General features: G+C 41.2%; 1 protein-coding gene across 1 annotated transcript in view; it reads left to right on the plus strand.

Moving 5' to 3' along the window:
* The window catches only part of FANCB (FA complementation group B), a 35,206-nt gene that overhangs the window by 11,507 nt on the left and 4,869 nt on the right, over positions 1-18,830 (plus strand). The window contains exons 3-8 of the mRNA XM_066249613.1: positions 7,196-7,348; positions 9,053-9,145; positions 14,719-14,847; positions 16,309-16,475; positions 17,669-18,102; positions 18,218-18,455. Coding sequence (XP_066105710.1) covers positions 7,196-7,348; positions 9,053-9,145; positions 14,719-14,847; positions 16,309-16,475; positions 17,669-18,102; positions 18,218-18,455 — 1,214 coding nt within the window. The remainder of the gene's footprint in view (positions 1-7,195; positions 7,349-9,052; positions 9,146-14,718; positions 14,848-16,308; positions 16,476-17,668; positions 18,103-18,217; positions 18,456-18,830) is intronic.

The following is an 18,830-nucleotide window of genomic DNA, read 5'->3' on the forward strand; positions in this document are numbered from 1 at the left end:
CACTCCGTATAATGTTATCAAGGTCTATCCATGTTGTTGTAAATGATCCGATGTCATCATTTCTTATGGCTGAGTAGTATTCCATAGTGTATATGTGCCACATCTTTTTTATCCAGTCTTCTATTGAAGGGCTTTTTGGTTGTTTCCATGTCCTGGCCACTGTGAACAATGCTGCAATGAACATGGGGCTGCGTGTATCTTTACGTACCGATGTTTCTGAGTTTTGGGGGTATATACCCAGTAGAGGGATTGCTGGGTCATAGGTAGTTCTAATTTTAGTTTTTTGAGGAACCACCATACTTTCTTCCATAGTGGTTGTACTACTTTACATTCCCACCAACAGTGGATGAGGGCTCCTTTTTCTCCACAGCCTCTCCAACATTTGCTATTACCTGTCTTGTTGATAATAGCTAATCTAACAGGTGTGAGGTGGTATCTCATTGCAGTTTTGATTTGCATTTCTCTAATAACTAACGAAGATGAGCATCTTTTCATATATCTGTTGGCCATTTGTATTTCTTCCTGGGAGAAGTGTCTGTTCATATCCTCTTCCCATTTTTTTATTGGATTGTTTGTTTGTTTGTTGTTGAGTTTTATGAGTTCTTTGTATATTTTGGATACTAGGCCCTTATCTGAGCTGTTGTTTGAAAATATCATTTCCCATTTAGTTGGCTGTCTGTTTTGTTGTCAGTTTCTCTTGCTGAGCAAAAGCTTCTTAGTCTTATGTAGTCCCATTCATTTATCTTTGCCTTCACTTCCCTTGCCTTTGGAGTCAAATTCATAAAGTGAAAGTAGTCTTTTAAAAGCACATTTTACTTTTTTTTTTAATTTGAAGGTGTTTGGAAGGTAACATCTGTCTTTTTCTACTGCTTTTTCTTTCAAGAGACGGTGCTGGAAAACATCTGCTGTAGCCCGGACTCCTTGTTGGGGTCAGGGTGATGAAAGAACAACTTAATCTGGTTTGAATCCCAAGAGAGCCCCTTAGTAGTCTTAAGGGAAGTATTTCATTTTTGTGAACCCTTTTTTGGTCTTTATGAAATTGATTTCATTCCCCCTCGAGGAGGGGAGAATTAAATACAAAGGACTTACCCAAGCCCTGGCTGCCATACCACTCAGGCTGCCTTCTCAGGGAGGCTGTGCTTTTTAAAAATGCTTATTTTACTGATTTTCAGAGAGAGAGAGGGAGGGACAGGAACCTGTTTCTGTCTGTGCCCTGCCCGCGAACTGGAGCGGAGCCCTCTGCACTGCGGGCCAGTGCTGTAGCCAGCTGAGCCCTGTGGCCAGGGCTGTGCTGCACTGTCTGCAGAGACTGACCTGGGGCGGCCCCCTCTGCTCTGTGGGCCAGTGCTGTAGCCAGCTGAGCCCTGCGGCCAGGGCTGTGCTGCACTGTCTGCAGAGACTGACCTGGGGCGGCCCCCTCTGCACTGCGGGCCAGTGCTGTAGCCAGCTGAGCCCTGCGGCCAGGGCTGTGCTGCACTGTCTGCAGAGACTGACCTGGGGCGGCCCCCTCTGCTCTGTGGGCCAGTGCTGTAGCCAGCTGAGCCCTGCGGCCAGGGCTGTGCTGCACTGTCTGCAGAGACTGACCTGGGGCGGCCCCCTCTGCTCTGTGGGCCAGGGCTGTGCTGCACTGTCTGCAGAGACTGGCCTGGGGCGGCCCCCCTCTGCTCTGTGGGCCAGTGCTGTAGCCAGCTGAGCCCTGCGGCCAGGGCTGTGCTGCACTGTCTGCAGAGACTGACCTGGGGCGGCCCCCTCTGCTCTGTGGGCCAGGGCTGTGCTGCACTGTCTGCAGAGACTGACCTGGGGCGGCCCCCTCTGCTCTGTGGGCCAGTGCTGTAGCCAGCTGAGCCCTGCGGCCAGGGCTGTGCTGCACTGTCTGCAGAGACTGACCTGGGGCGGCCCCCTCTGCTCTGTGGGCCAGTGCTGTAGCCAGCTGAGCCCTGCGGCCAGGGCTGTGCTGCACTGTCTGCAGAGACTGACCTGGGGCGGCCCCCTCTGCACTGCGGGCCAGTGCTGTAGCCAGCTGAGCCCTGCGGCCAGGGCTGTGCTGCACTGTCTGCAGAGACTGACCTGGGGCGGCCCCCTCTGCACTGCGGGCCAGGGCTGTAGCCAGCTGAGCCCTGCGGCCAGGGCTGTGCTGCACTGTCTGCAGAGACTGACCTGGGGCGGCCCCCTCTGCACTGCGGGCCAGGGCTGTAGCCAGCTGAGCCCTGCGGCCAGGGCTGTGCTGCACTGTCTGCAGAGACTGACCTGGGGCGGCCCCCTCTGCTCTGTGGGCCAGGGCTGTGCTGCACTGTCTGCAGAGACTGACCTGGGGCGGCCCCCTCTGCTCTGTGGGCCAGTGCTGTAGCCAGCTGAGCCCTGCGGCCAGGGCTGTGCTGCACTGTCTGCAGAGACTGACCTGGGGCGGCCCCCTCTGCTCTGTGGGCCAGTGCTGTAGCCAGCTGAGCCCTGCGGCCAGGGCTGTGCTGCACTGTCTGCAGAGACTGACCTGGGGCGGCCCCCTCTGCACTGCGGGCCAGGGCTGTAGCCAGCTGAGCCCTGCGGCCAGGGCTGTGCTGCACTGTCTGCAGAGACTGACCTGGGGCGGCCCCCTCTGCACTGCGGGCCAGGGCTGTAGCCAGCTGAGCCCTGCGGCCAGGGCTGTGCTGCACTGTCTGCAGAGACTGACCTGGGGCGGCCCCCTCTGCACTGCGGGCCAGGGCTGTAGCCAGCTGAGCCCTGCGGCCAGGGCTGTGCTGCACTGTCTGCAGAGACTGACCTGGGGCGGCCCCCTCTGCTCTGTGGGCCAGGGCTGTGCTGCACTGTCTGCAGAGACTGACCTGGGGCGGCCCCCTCTGCTCTGTGGGCCAGTGCTGTAGCCAGCTGAGCCCTGCGGCCAGGGCTGTGCTGCACTGTCTGCAGAGACTGACCTGGGGCGGCCCCCTCTGCTCTGTGGGCCAGTGCTGTAGCCAGCTGAGCCCTGCGGCCAGGGCTGTGCTGCACTGTCTGCAGAGACTGACCTGGGGCGGCCCCCTCTGCACTGCGGGCCAGGGCTGTAGCCAGCTGAGCCCTGCGGCCAGGGCTGTGCTGCACTGTCTGCAGAGACTGACCTGGGGCGGCCCCCTCTGCACTGCGGGCCAGGGCTGTAGCCAGCTGAGCCCTGCGGCCAGGGCTGTGCTGCACTGTCTGCAGAGACTGACCTGGGGCGGCCCCCTCTGCACTGCGGGCCAGTGCTGTAGCCAGCTGAGCCCTGCGGCCAGGGCTGTGCTGCACTGTCTACAGAGACTGACCTGGGGTGGCCCCCTCTGCTCTGTGGGCCAGTGCTGTAGCCAGCTGAGCCCTCCGGCCAGGGCTGTGCTGCACTGTCTGCAGAGACTGAGCTGGGGCGGCCCCCTCTGCTCTGTGGGCCAGGGCTGTGCTGCACTGTCTGCAGAGATTGAGCTGGGGCGGCCCCCTCTGCTCTGTGGGCCAGGGCTGTGCTGCACTGTCTGCAGAGACTGAACGGAAAGCCCTGGCGCTACTCCCTCATATCTATCAAGTTCAATGCTACTAAATCGCCTCAGTAACCTTGGACTTTCGTAGCTCTTGCCTCTATCTTGGTGTTATATTTATAATAAAAATTGGATATAGCTTAGGGTAAAATATTTGACTGCTTTAAATGCAGGAATAAATGCTAAGAATTTACAAATAAATGGGGAGGAGAGTTAAGGGAAGTAATTGCCTATGAGCGATTACGCTTAGTTTTAACAGTTAAGACCAAAAAAGTAAATACAGAAGGTTTTATAATTGAATGGAACAGCCTGCCTGGTGGTGGTGCTGTGGATAGAGTATCAGCCTGGGACACTGAGGTCCCAGGTTAGAAACCGCAAGGTCCCCGGCTTGAGCGCAAGCTCAGCAGCCTAAGTGTGACATGACCCCATGGTCGCTGACTTGAGCCCAAAGATCACTGACTTGAAGCCTGAGGTCGCTGGCTTGAGCCAGGGGTCATTGGCTTAACTTGAGCTCCTCCTACCCACCCCTATCAAGACGCGAATGAGATGCAATAAATGAACAATTAAAAGTGATGCAGCTACGATTTGATGCTTTTCATTTCTCTATTCCTGTCGCTCTCTCTAAAATAAATAAAATAATTGAACGGAACATACACTATCAAGGAAAAATATTTTCTAACATTGAGTTCTGAGTGGAATTTACTGTGTGTGGTACTATATAAGAGGCTTTGAATAATAACATGAGTACATTAAAAAAATAAAATGGTAGCTGTGATAGCAAATGGGTTAGTTATGGACTTACCCATCCATTCTTTTGGTACCTCATTCCAAAAAGGAGTTGAGGCAGCTTTTACAACGAGAGATTATATACAAACAAGCAGAAGTTAGAAATAAGTAATGAAAATCAAGGTCAGTGTGTTCTCAAATTGGCCCTCCCAGGCATAACGTTTGGTCTTATCCAGTGACAGGACTTGAAACAGAGAGCTGAGTCTAGGGAAATACATGAGTAACTCTTGTCTTCTTACACTTTCTCCAGTAGAAATTGTCTCTGCAAGTTTTGGCAAGAATCTATGTAGCAGGTGTTTCAAAACTGAGATCATTGTCAAGAATACCTGAAACAGATACTGGTGTGTGTAGACGGAAAGAGGTTCTAGAAGTGTTCAGTGTGATGCTATAGCGCTAGCCGCATGTGGCTATTCAGCATTTCAAATGTGGCTAGTCGGAATTAGAATGTGTGAGAAAGGTCAAATATACACCAGATGTCAAAGACTTAGTGAAAAATGGAAGTCAGATATCTCAGTTATTTTAAGTGAAAAATGGAAGTCAGATATCTCAGTTATTTTAAAGATTATCTGCTTTAGTTTTTTTAATCTATTGGTTTTAGCAATAGAGGAAGGGAGGGAGGGAGGAACAGAGACAGAGAGGGAACATGGATCTGTTCCTGTATGGGCCCTGACTGCAGATTGAACCAGCAACCTCTGTGCTTTAGGATGATGCTCTAACCAACCAAGCTATCTGGCCAGGGCCAAAATATCTCAATTTTTATTGATTATATTGAATTGAAATGATAGTATTTTGGATATATTAGAATAAATAAAATACAGTAAAAGTTACTTTTACCTTTTTCTTTTCACTGTTACTAGAGAATTTGATTGCCTATTAGAAAATGTAAAATTATGTATGTGCCTTTCATTTGTGGTTTTTCTATATTTCCTTTGGATAACACTATTCTAGATTTATGGATTATAGATGTGTATGTGCATGTCTGTATGCACAGCTCTATGGTGTTTACATGCTGAGCACATTCCTATTACTAATACAGAATTATTATATACACAGTCTCTTAAATAATTATTTTACTCCATGATACTAATGGGAGGTGGGAGGAAGAGAGGACATGGGTTTACAAATACGCTCCTTGCCTGCATAAGTGAAGAATCACTGCTTTAGAAATTAACCTTCTAGGGGAAAGGCTGATATCTGGTTATATAGATTGAAAAATCTTCCTTATATTCTTGCTCTAACGCAAGCTGCCCTTCTGTATAACAGATGATGTGATGTCCCTGTGCTCCTGGGATTCTGAGTGGGGGTCTAGCTTTCTGCCTGAGGGAGAAGGGGTCTCTGATCCCCATGGTGTTGGTTTTCCAGGGGACCAATCCGGGCTTGCAGCTTTTGGACCTTTAAGAAGTTGTCTTCTTAACTTGAGGTCTCACGATCTAGTCTAAACTGATCAAGTCATTCCATTAGGCTAGGATGGTTCTAGGTGCCCCACTGTTAGAAGCCTTTCCCTTTTTGTAGCTTAGATAATGGCTGTGTTCTCCTCAAACAGAGTTTAGGGTATTAACTTCATCTTGACTTCTTTTTTTTAAACTTTTTTTCTATTGATTTGAGCGATAGAGGGAGAGAAGAAGGGAGGGGAAAGAGAGAGAGAGGAAGAGAGAGGAGCATCAACTCATTGTTCCACTTAGTTCTTCTGCTCATTCATGCACTTTCTGGTTGCTTCTTGTATGTGCCCTGACCCAGGATTGAACCCATGACCTGAGCGCACCAGGACGATGCTCAATCCATGGAGCTACCTGGCCAGAGCCTAAATTTTTAAAAAATGAATTTATTGGGGTGACATTAGTTAATGAAATTATATAGGTTTCAAGTAAACAGTTCTGTAATACATTATTTACATGTTGCATTGTGTGTTTACCACCCAAAGTCAGATCTCCTTTTCTCATCTTGACTCTTAAAGGTTCTTCTGCTTTGAGAGCTCTTAAAGTGTCTGCTCGTACCTTCGTACCTTCTAGTTACCTACTACAGCTGAACTCTTTGATCATAAATACAGGCTGGGGCAATAGAAGGTTTCAATTCCGGGCGAAGCAGAGTTTATTCTGTAAACCTACTTTTTTTTTTTTTTTTTTTTTTTTTGTATTTTTCTGAAGCCGGAAACGGGGAGAGACAGTCAGACAGACTCCCGCTTGTGCCCGACCGGGATCCACCCGTCCCGCCCACCAGGGGCGATGCTCTGCCCACCAGGGGGCGATGCTCTGCCCCTCCGGGGCATCACTCTGCCGTGACCAGAGCCACTCTAGCACCTGGGGCAGAGGCCAAGGAGCCATCCCCAGCACGCGGGCCATCCTTGCTCCAATGGAGCCTTGGCTGCAGGAGGGGAAGAGAGAGACAGAGAGGAAGGAGAGGGGGGTGGAGAAGCAAATGGGCGCTTCTCCTATGTGCCCTGGCTGGGAATCGAACCCGGGTCCCCCGCACGCCAGGCCGACGCTCTACCGCTGAGCCAACCGGCCAGGGCTGTAAACCTACTTTTGCCTCACCCTGTGTATATCCACCAAGGCTTATGGGAGTGAGGGTCATCCTTAAATTAACCATATTAGAGAAAGAACCTTCACTAGAGTTAACTTGTGAGAAATGTTAGAATTTCCAAAATAGTCTTGAGAAGTATTAGAATTTATAAATTGTCATCAAATTTGAATATAGAAGTCAGCAATGTTACAGCTGGACAAACACTGATAAAATATTAAATTTAAATACCTTGCATTTATAGTTATAACTCCTTATGTTTTCTGATGCCTCGATATGTTTATTTTAATTCTTAGTGTTTATTCCACCATTTTCGTTACTTGTGTATAAGATCGAAGATGACAGATCACAACTCCAGGCAATGGACGATTCAGTTCCTATCTGATTTTTTCCCTTCTCTGTTATCTCTGCCACTCTTTCAGGTTGCTGCTAAGTGGGAAAAGACTAGCTCGGTGCTCATAGATGACTTTATTGGAGCTGGAACTGAACAAGTACTGCTGCTTTTTCAGGACTCCTTAAGTTCAGATTGCCTGAGCTCATTTAAAATAACAGATCTGCACAACATCAACTATTCAGTAAGTTCGGTTTACTTTTTATACATTAAGAACCATTTTAGGAAATTTGAGTGCTTTAAAACTTTTGACCTATTATTGAAATATTTGTGATTTTATAATTTACTTATTTGGATTGAATTTTTAAAAAAATATTTGGATTGAATTTTTTTAAAAATACAGACATATGCCACTTAATGACGGGATACTTTCTGAGAAATGTGTCATTAGGCCGTTTGTCGTGCAAACCTCACAGCATGCACTGGCACAGACCTAGATGGTATAGTCTACTACACACCTACGCTATGTGGTCTAGCCTTTTCCTCTGAAACTACAGATCTGTACAGCATGTTACTGCACTGCATGCTGCAGGCAGTTGTAGCACAGTGCTATGTATGTATCGAAACAGAAAAGGTGCAGGAAGAACTCGGCATAAAGATGCAGAATGGCACCCCTGTCCAGGGCACTTAGCATGAATGGAGGCGCGGGACCGGAAGCTGCCCTGGGGGCCTCAGTGAGCGCGGGGCGGGGCTGAAGGCCTAGGACACTACTGTAGATTTTATAAATACTGTACGATGTAGGCCACACTAAATTTATAAAGCAACGTGAGATTAAGTCAAGCACAACATAAAACGATGCAATCAAGATGAGGTAAACATGAGATGTCTGAGGCTGCTGCTGGTATCATATGGCATACTGTTTTACAGCAAACTGTTTTACACGTACAAAGAGTACACTCTAAAATGACAATAAAAAGTCTAGTGTAGTAAACACATAAAGCAGTGAGAGTTGTTCATGATCGTCATGATGTGTTAGTGTCAGACGTAATTCTGTGTCCTATACACTGTACGTGTGCCTGTACTTTTCTGTGACTGGCAGCACAAGAGGTTTGTTTACACCAGCGTGTCACTAGGCGATAGGACCTTTTCAGGTCCGTTGTAATCTGGGACCACAGTTTTATATGTAGTCTGTTGTTGACGGAAATGTCCTATGGCATGTGACTATATACACTGAGTGTCCTTTCAACAAATGTCATCCAAACTGACTGCTTTTGAATGTAATATATCTGGTAGTCACTCAAGTCACAGAAACACTGAAAATTACCTGTTGTTGCTCTGAAGATCCTCTCATACCAATAAATGTGATAATATTGGATTAATTAAGGAATAAAATGGAGTGAAGCTGCTTTTTAAAAATGAGCCACAGTTTATAATATCTTAAGATTTTGGGCATAAGTAAAATAATGCCCCTGAAATTTTAGATCTATATAAAGTGCCTCAGCCTCCAATTTTTTTTTCATTAGTAAAATGTGGGTAATTCTGATTTTCTCTCATTATGAGATTTTATGATTTTATGAAAGTCTAGTAAGCTGATACTTTTTGAAGCTGTATCTAGATGTGACATATGTGGTAATATTTTCTAGTTATAAGAAGATGAGAAAATATATTTTTTCTATCTTTTATATTATAGTGTCTAACATAGAAAAGTACCATTTGACTGGATTAACTTTTTTTCTTTTTATTGAATTTATTGAGGTGACAGTGGTTAACAAAAGCATATAGGTTTCAGGCGCCCAATTCTACAACACATCTCTGTACACTGTATTGTGTGTCACCGCGCCAAGTCAAGTCTCTGTCTGACTGGTCCAGCTTTATTTGTATATTGTTAATATGATGAATTTTCAATTTATTTCAAAATTTAATTTCAGCATATTTTTTTATTTATTAGAGTGAGACATTGGATTGCAATGAAGATGACTTATTTGAAGACAAACAAGATAATCGTTCTTTAGTGCTTCCAGCTCTGGAAAGAAGAATGAAAGTCAGTGTCTGTTGGCTTTTGCTTTTTTAGATTAGTGCTCTTTTAAATGAAAGAAAGAACATTGAAAAGAAACATCCTTAAAATATAAGGCACTCAGTCAGCGACTGGGATAAAATGGCATTTAAAGGATATTTACCTTTTCTGTACCTGTGTAAAAACTAGGATGACATCACTTATAAATGTATTTTCTAAAAATGATACCTTTTTATAGTAAGAGTGTATAAGTTTAATAGTCCTCATAAGATAAGACGTAAGAACTTCACTTTGAAAACACATTCCTTCTGCTCTGTAAGATCAGCATAGCATGGTATCTCTTTTTAAGGGACAACAAATGTGATGAATCATAACATGTTCCAAACATCAGCAGTTCACCCTCAAGTTTTCCATATAAAGCTCTCTAAAAAGGAGTTTTTCTGTTGTCCAAAGGTAATTCACATTTCCTGTAAAATATTCAGACTATGCAAAGAAATATTAAAAAGAAACTAACAATTACTTTTTATTCTGCTACTGAGATATAATCAGTTTTAACACTTTGGCACGTATAGTCTTGCAGATATTTTAAATGAATATATGCAGATTTACATGGAAATGTGATTATAAGATGTACTTTTGTAACCTGCCTTTTCCATTTGTAACATTTTTCAAATATGCAGAGAAGTTCAAAGAATAGGATAGTGATTATTTCTAGTATCTATATGGATTCAACCACTGTTGCTTTTGAAAAAATCATAATAGTCTCATCTGTTTGTGCTTGTGTGCATCTGTGGGTACGTTTTTGCACAATCATCTGAAAGTTACAAATATCATAATACTTCACTCTTACATATTTTGGCAAAAATCTCTAAAATTAGAGACATTCTTCTATGTAACCAAATACCATTATCACACAATCATCTGAAAGTTACAAATATCATAATACTTCACTCTTACATATTTTGGCAAAAATCTCTAAAATTAGAGACATTCTTCTATGTAACCAAATACCATTATCACACAATCATCTGAAAGTTACAAATATCATAATACTTCACTCTTACATATTTTGGCAAAAATCTCTAAAATTAGAGACATTCTTCTATGTAACCAAATACCATTATTGCACTTAGGAAGTTAATACAAATTTTTTAATCTTATTTACTGTTCAGCCCGTATTCAGATGTCTAACTACCAAAAAAAAAAAAAAAAAAAAAAGATTTTTTTTTTTTATAGTTACTTGTTTCAGGATCCAATAAAAGTTTACACTTGCGTTTGATTGTGATATGTTGGTCTTTTTATGTAGAATAATGTCCTTTCTCTTCTTTTTTAAATGACACTCATGCAGAGGCCAGGTGAGGTGTTCCTTCTTTTGGATTTGTCTGTTTCTTTGTGATATCCTTTACCTTTTTTCCTCTCTCCCTGGCAAACTTTTCTGTAAAAGGCTGGATAATAAATACTTATATTTTGCTGGCACTTTTAAAATGATTTATAACTACTTTAATAAAGCAAATTCATCAAATGCTTACTAAACACATACAAGATATGCATGTGAACAATAGTTAAATAAAATATCATAATGGACATAGAACCATAAAGGAAAAGATTGATTGCATTAACTTGTTACATAAAGACAAGTTATGTAAAAAGAAAATTGTAATAGGTGACAGGATTAATTTTCTTAATGTAAATACGCATTTTAAAACAATATTGTTGAGAATGTAAAGAGGTCCAACCCTCAGAGGGAAAATAGTTCCAGCTACTAAAATGTGAATTGCACCTGCTCTTTGTTCTTCTAGCTTCACATCTAGAAGTCTGTTCTGAGGATAAGATACACATAAGCAATGATGATCGAACAAACCGTTTATGTTGTATTAACCCTTTGAGTAATATGAATGTTCATGTACATCTTCGTGCCTCCTGACCATCCAGAGTATGATCGATTTATTTTAAAAATGTATAAGGCAACAATTTATTGTTTCCATAAATTGGTTATCAAACAAACATGATTTTAAGTTAATAAAACTGTAACTGGAACTGATTTCATTTTTTGAAAAAGAAAAAAACTCACTCCTGGGGGTCAGTGAACATGAAAACAAAAGTCACTACTCAAAGTGTTAATAAAATAACAAAATTAGTCAGAATCAAAATATCATCATTAGGAGTATAGTAAATAAGTGAATACTAGTATATACCTGAACTGTGGAATATTATGCAGCCACCAAAAGAATAAGGTAGATATTTGCACCAATTTAGAAATGATGCCAAAATAATTTAATTTATTAAAGCAATGACTTTCAGAAATTCCACTTCTGGTAATATATCACCTAACTTCTTTGGACCAACTGTCCTGATAAAGTAACTTAAAATGATAACTGAAATATACTTTTAAAAGCTTCAAAACAACCCTGGCCAGATAGCTTGGTTGGTTAGAGCATCATCCCAAATTGCAGAGGTTGCTGGTTGGATCCCTGGTCAGGGCACACACAGGAACAGTTTGATGTTTCTGTCTCTTTCTCTCCCTCTCTCACTAAAATCAGTCAATAAAAAGTTTTTAAAGCTGAAAATATAAGAATAAATTATCCAGCCAAACTCTGAGGGTAGAACCTAGAGATGAGCAGAGCACTGGTGCTCCTTTTGCCCAGGGCCATGTGAAGTTAACGGAAAGCAGTAGTGATGCGGGCACTTGGCAGAAACAAACAGCAAGTCTTCTCTGTGAGCAGAAAGGTATTTTGGCCTCATATTAATCTCACAAGTTAATTTTCAAAGAAAATGAGCCACATACAGAATAACTAAGCACATAAGCAAGGCATTATTTACTCACATACAATAACCACATAGCATTTCTAGAAACTAAAAATATATTGAAATAAAAAATCTCAACAGATGAGTTTAACAGTTGACTCAAAGACATGCAGAGCCAATTGGAAAATCAGACAATGTTAGGAAAATTATTTAGAAGGTAGCACAGAGAAGAAAAAAATACGAAAGAAATATAAAAGGAAGCCAGGGACATTGAGGTGGGGAATACGAGATAGCTAGGTTCCATTTTGCCTTAGGTATCCACATAGTATCAGTAGCTCTAACTGGTTATAAAGATTTCCAAGTGTCAGAAGGCCTCTGAGAGATTCACAAGTCTGCCCTCACCCCCATTTTCCATATGTAGTAACAAATGGGGAGGCAGAAAGATTGAGGAACTTGCAGAGCGTGAACTAGATTCTAGAGACCATTTCACTGTTCTTTCCCCTGTGAAATTTGTTTTCCAACCAGTTATTGGAGGGGAATTGGGAGTCCAGGACCTTGCAGAAACTTGTGAATATGTACAGGAATGTTCACAGCAGCATTGTTTGTAATACCGCACAGCTGGGTGCAAGCCAGATGTCTCAACAGCAGGCTAGAGAAGCAAACTGGTATAGTCATGTGCTGGGAGACGGCTCAGCTCCTAGTGACAGATGGATGACAAAAAACTAGTACATACAGAATGATTGAACTTGTAAAAAGTCCAGAAGAAGCAAGACACAAACTAAAACTATTCTCTGGAAATTCATACAATGATGGTAAAATTATGAAGACAAACAAGAAAGTTATTTTAAAGGCCAGGGTAGTGTTGCCTCCAGTGAAGAAAGAGAGATTCTTAATTAGGGAGGGCCCCGGGCAGCTCCTGCGATGCTGGTTTTTTGTTTTGTTTTGTTTTTGGTAGCGCTATTTTGTGACTTGGATGTGGTTACATAGGTGATGACTTCATTATTTGTCTGTAAACTGTTCTTTGTATTATGCAGTCTTCTGCATGCATGAGAGAGATCGTAGTAAAAGAAAAGCAAGATTTGCTATCATGCATTGTAGTATGCTCCTATATTTGCTTTTGAGTGGGTTTTGTTTGTTCGTTTGCTAGAAGGAAAACATTCCTTAACATACAGTACTTGGGAAAATTGTGGAAAGGTAAGTAATCTGTTGTTGTAAAGATGGAAGTAAGGGTCTAGGAAGGGAAGATGAAATGTACTTTTATGTTATTTAAGTGTCGTACCATGGTGCTTTACCATGTGTTTTATAGCAAAACTTCATGATACTATTTGAATGGTCTAGTGAGTCACCATTTAGTGCTGGAGTAGGGGGCATGTTCAGGGTTTAGGGAAGAGAGAACAGGATCATTTCTGAGGGGGTACTTATTTTTAGCCTGCCCAAATATTCCTCTTTTCACTCCCTCCCCCTCAGCAGGCTCAGATTTGCTCCACCTCTGATGGGTATAGCTCCCTTCCCCTAAATTACGAGTTACTCAGTAAATGAGTGGTGGAATGTGAGTGATGTGGAGCCCACAGAACTAAGTCAACAGCCTGGCCAGGTAGTAGCGCAGTGGATAGAGCGTCAGCCTGGAATGCTGAGGACACAGGTTAGAAACCTTGACTCTCTGACTTGAGTGCAGGCTCACCAACTTGAGCGTGGGGTCAAAGACATGACCCCATGGTTGCTGGCTTGAGCCCGGGGTCACTGGCTTGAGCAAGGTGTCACTGGCTCAACTGGAACCCCCGGTCAAGGCACATGTGAGAAAGCAATCCATGAACAACTATGGTGCCGCAACTCTGAGTTGAGGCTTCTCATCTTTCTCTCCTGATGTCTGTCTGTCTTTCTCTCCCTCGATTAAAAAAAAATGTCGGTCAACAGATGAAGTTTTAAAATGTTAGCTAGACACTTTACATACTTTGTGTAACAAAGTAGAATATAATTCCATCATCACTCTCCAACTGCTATTCATTGATACAAAGAAAGAATTTACCTACCTTACAATGTAATTCAAAAGAATTAAAAAACAGGATGCATTGTTTTTACAATCTAACAAAACATTTATATTAAAATCTAGATTAATACTTAAACAGTTTCAAACACCCATCTGAAACGAGACAGGTTCTATCAGTTCAATGACATGACTATTTTTAAATTTTCAGTAGCAAAATGTATTTCCTGACTGTTTTATCCTTCATGCTGAAATCGATTTATCCGGTATAATAAATGGAACACATTTCTGTATGCCTGTTCAGAGCCAATTTTTCCTCCAGCAGTTAAGAGTCAATCCTGACACTGAGTTTATTAGAACAAAAATAAACGTGTGACAGTTTCAAAGCTGTTATGTATGATCTTTAAAATTTTTTATAAAGGTTATATGAACAGAGGATTTCAAATAGTATCAAATTAAAAGTGACTATTTCTATTCATAATGACGTTTTTTGCTTTTTGAAGTAGAAATTATTTCAATAAGAAAAACAGTTTGCTTGTGGGGGTAGGAGTATTGCTAGGCTTTGATTTTTATATGTATTGCTTGGATTTACTTATAATTGATTACTAAACTTAGTAGTGAAGCAAATGCTAATACATTGGCTTTTTCTCAATTTGATACAAAAAATTTATTGTGGTTATTTGCTGTGTTATTTTCCTTTGTAATTAGAGACTTAAAATTCACAAGTAAAATAGTTTTGCTCTGAGAAGTATTCTCTGCTTTTCCGTAGGAAAATGAATTCTATTTGGAGAGAGTACTCTCTGGATTAATGGTATGTCTGGTTTCATTTGAAATTATGTCTCTGGCAATGATTTTTTTTTCTACTTTACAGGTTGGTTTGGCTTCTATTCAGGAATTACAGAAGCATCTTTTGCTGCAGGAAAAAGTTATTTTAAAATCTTACAAAGCTTTAATGAACCTGCTTCAAGGAAAAGAAGATAGTACATCAGTTGCTGCGGAGGTAAAATTAATCATGTGACCATTTTATCATTTTATGGCTTTAAACCTATTGAAGAGTTATTTAAATTGGAAATTGGACTGTATTAGAAATGCTCAACAGATCAGGAAGCAAAGTGGCAGGGATTATTAATGGTAGGCTTTTATGACATTGATAAATCTGTGATTAAGAAGCCAATATTTTACCAATTTGCAAGTTATTCTTATTTGGTAGAATATTAAAATCTCAGTTGTCAGGAACCTTGAGAATAAGTCCTTTTGTTTTAAAAAATTGAATTAAACTTATTTGTATCATTTGAATAGAAATTACTCCTAAATAAATTATGTACCTTCTGACTTCTTACACAGAATTACTGAACATTATTTAACCTTATATTGATGATGAAATGATTTCATCATTAGTATAATAGTTGTTCTTTTAGTCTCTTGCATGTGTCATTTTGAAGGATATTTATTTCTCTGGTTAAAATCCCTAAGTATTGCTCTGATTTTTTAGCCCTATGTCTGCTTTTTATAGTTTACCCTAGTTTTCCTTGCAGTTACTTTGTAGTTATTTAAGCCTACAGTAATATAGGAAGTTAGCAAAAACTGCGTTGACTTAATTAAAAATAGCACTTATGCACATTAGTTCCACGTGGAGGAAGACAATTGACACGGTAGTGATTAAGACAGAGCATGGGCTCTGGATCCACTCTGTGTGGGTTCAGATCCCAGCTCTGCCCCTTGTTGGCTTTGTGACCTGGGGCAAGGTTCTTTACCTCCCTGAATTTCACTTTTTTTAAAACTAGAAAATGTAGATAATAATACTATGGACCGAGGGCATTAGGGCTATTATAAAGGTAAAAGAAATGAATGTACAAGTGGCATTTAGAACAGTGCCTAGCCTAAAGGAAGCCTTCAGTCAGTGTTGTATGTTATTATCTTTACTGCTCTTGCTCTTCTTCCTCCTCTTGTTTCTATTGTTATAAATCCATATGGGTATGGAAATGAGTGAGTGTGGCTTAGACTTTAAAAATAAAGTTTTAGGAATGATTGATTAGTCCAAAGATAATCATTTTATTCGTACAAAAATTTACAGTTATAGGATCAGTGTAGGTCACTGATGAGATAAAGATTGGATTGTTTTCTGGATGCCTGGGGTACGTATTGTCAGATTATTTTCAAAATGGACCCCAGGTTTGCATCCCTGCTGTGTTGGATACCCTGTCTTGTTTCCCATCAGGCCATCTTCTTGATGTCACTAAATAGTTAATTATGTATTATAAGTTTTATTTCAGTGAATTGTATATGTGCTGTAATATGATAGATAATTTATTTTAAAATATGTAAACCTTAAGGCCTGGCCAAAAGCTGGTTTACATCATCATTATTATTATTATTATTATTATTATTATTATTATTACTATTTAGTTTTGCTGCATTTGATAATTTTTTTAGTAATCAGTTATTTAAACATTTTTTTAAGGAATGTCTTTTTACTCTTTGCGGTGAAGAAGAAAATCCTGTCCATACTTGTGATGACAAATTACCAGACAGTTCTCCAGATCCAGTAGAGCAGCTAGTAGAGAAGATCTGGTACCGGGTGATAGATGATAGCTTGGTTGTGGGAGTGGAAACCACATCTTTGAAGCTGTAAGTAAATTCTAACAGATACCATTATCTTGATGCTCTAGAGCAGCAGGCCCCAACAGAAATACAACGTAAGCCACATATGTAATTTTCAGTGTTCTAGTAGCTATATTAAATAATGTAAATAGGAACAAATGAAATGAACTTTAATAATATATCCCCAAAATGATCATTGCCGAGGGATAAACAATATTCTGTATTAAAAAGCAGATTTTATTCAAGTCATTTAGGGGATTATAAAATGCAATTTTTACTTTAGAAGTGTTTGCATTCTAAATTTTTGCCTAAATAAAGTCTTTTAAAAAATGAATAGTGTTTTTCTTGTTTAAAAATGGGGGGGGGCCTGACCAGGTGGTGGCACAGTGGATAGAGTATCAGACTGGGATGTGGAGGACCCAGGTTCGAGACCCCGAGGTCACCAGCTTGAGTGTAGGCTCATCTGTTTTGAGCAAGGCTCACCAGCTTGAGCCCAAGGTCGCTGGCTTGAGCAAGGGGTCAGTCACTCCATCTGCTGTAGCCCCATGGTCAAGGCACATATGAGAAATCAATCAGTGAACAACTGAGGAGCCGCAATGAAGAATTGATGTTTCTCATCTCTCTCCCTTCCTGTCTGTCCCTCTTTCTGACTTTCTCTGTCTATGCCACAAAAAAGGAGGGTAGTGCTTACTTCAAAAATAAATCCAGGCATTAATTTACCATTTTTTCCCATTAAAAAATTTACTTTCACAAAGTCCAGCATACAGTGGTACCTTGAGATAGGAATTTAATTCGTTCTGTAACTGAGCTTGTAAGTCAGTCAACTCCTATATCAAACTGCCGATTCTGGACCCGTGCGCCAACTCGTGGCAGCTTCCTGAATCACGACTCATATCTCGGAATTTCGCTTGGATCTTGAACAAAAATACTGATTGAGTCGCAGCTCATATCTTAAAAAAAATTTTATGTTGGTCTGTTCGTATCTCAAGATACCACTGTATTTACAGTGTTTTTATTTCTTATTTTAAGAGAAATGTTATTACAGGCTTAAAAAATTGTATTTGGCTTTTATGCTTAATTTTCTGATACATTTTACTTTTGAAATGATGTTTCCTAGGAGAGGAGAGAATAAAATGTTTTGTTGTTTATATTACATTTAATCATCTATTTGATTTTAAAGAATGAACTTTTAGACTAAACCAAATCTGGATGTTTTACAGGTCCTTGAACCAGGTGACTTTATCGTTGTTAATGGATGAACCCCGTAGCTCCAGCTTTCGGCTTATTAAATGTCAAAGTAGGGTAATCAAGTTGAGCAGGGACTCTTTTACAGCACCATGCTCAGTGCCACGTGAACTAGGAGCAGAGGCGAAAAGGATCAAGGTGACTGCTGATAGTGAAGAAGAGGAAGCGAAGAGCTGGGTTTGTGGCCAACCATCTGAGAAAGAGCATGTCCAGATAATTACTGCTGTGACACATCTTCCTCCACTTTTAGCATTCCGTCAGTTTTGTTGCATTGTGCTGCTACAAATTAGGGAGGAAGGGAATGGTAGCTGTTCTGACCGTCGTTATATTCCGTGTGGCAGACTTGTGTTAAGTCTAGAAGATTTGTCAAGTGGGAAACACCTAGTGACGTTTCCAAAGAAACCTATAGGTAATTGTTACTGGTACTTTTTAATTATACACCTAACTGAGTCAGAGAATTTTAAGAACTCTCTTGTTTGGTAATGGAGTTTAATGACAGAACTTGTGACATGTTTTTTTCATAGAACACATGGAAGATCTCTTTGCACTTCTTGCAGCTCTGCGCAAAACTTGTCTACAAGTCACATCACCCAGGTATGCCCTGACTCCAATGAAGGCGTGGCTCTTAGAACTCATGAAATGTGAAGTAATCAAAGAATTTCCAGAAATCTGCTTTTGTACAGAGCCAGAAAATTTGTATGGGACACTCTTCCACTGGCAACAAAGGACACCATTTGAAGGGGTTTTAATTGTCTATTGCAGGTAATGCGCATCACATTGGAGTGGGTCCAGCAGAGTTAATGTGTGATGAACGTGTGTCCCACAGTGATCCCTGCGGTAGGGTTCTGTGCCACTGTGGGACATGTCTGGGTCGTTGCCTGGGATAGCATGAGTGGACACATGGCTTCATTTAACAGCTGCACTGGTTTCAAATTTATGGGTTTTTTTGGCTGTTTTTACTTTTTTGCTGAGTAGGACCTAATTATTATTTTAAGATTTTCCCTTACCTCTCCCCCACAATGAAAATTGTAAAATTTAGTATTGATCTTTTAGCCTGACTTGTGGTGGTACAGTGGATAGAGCATCTACCTGGGATGCTGAGGACCCAGGTTTGAAACCTCAAGGTCGCCAGCTTGA

This window comes from Saccopteryx bilineata, chromosome X (genome assembly GCF_036850765.1).
Source record: "Saccopteryx bilineata isolate mSacBil1 chromosome X, mSacBil1_pri_phased_curated, whole genome shotgun sequence".
In the NCBI taxonomy this organism is placed as follows: Eukaryota; Metazoa; Chordata; class Mammalia; order Chiroptera; family Emballonuridae; genus Saccopteryx; species Saccopteryx bilineata.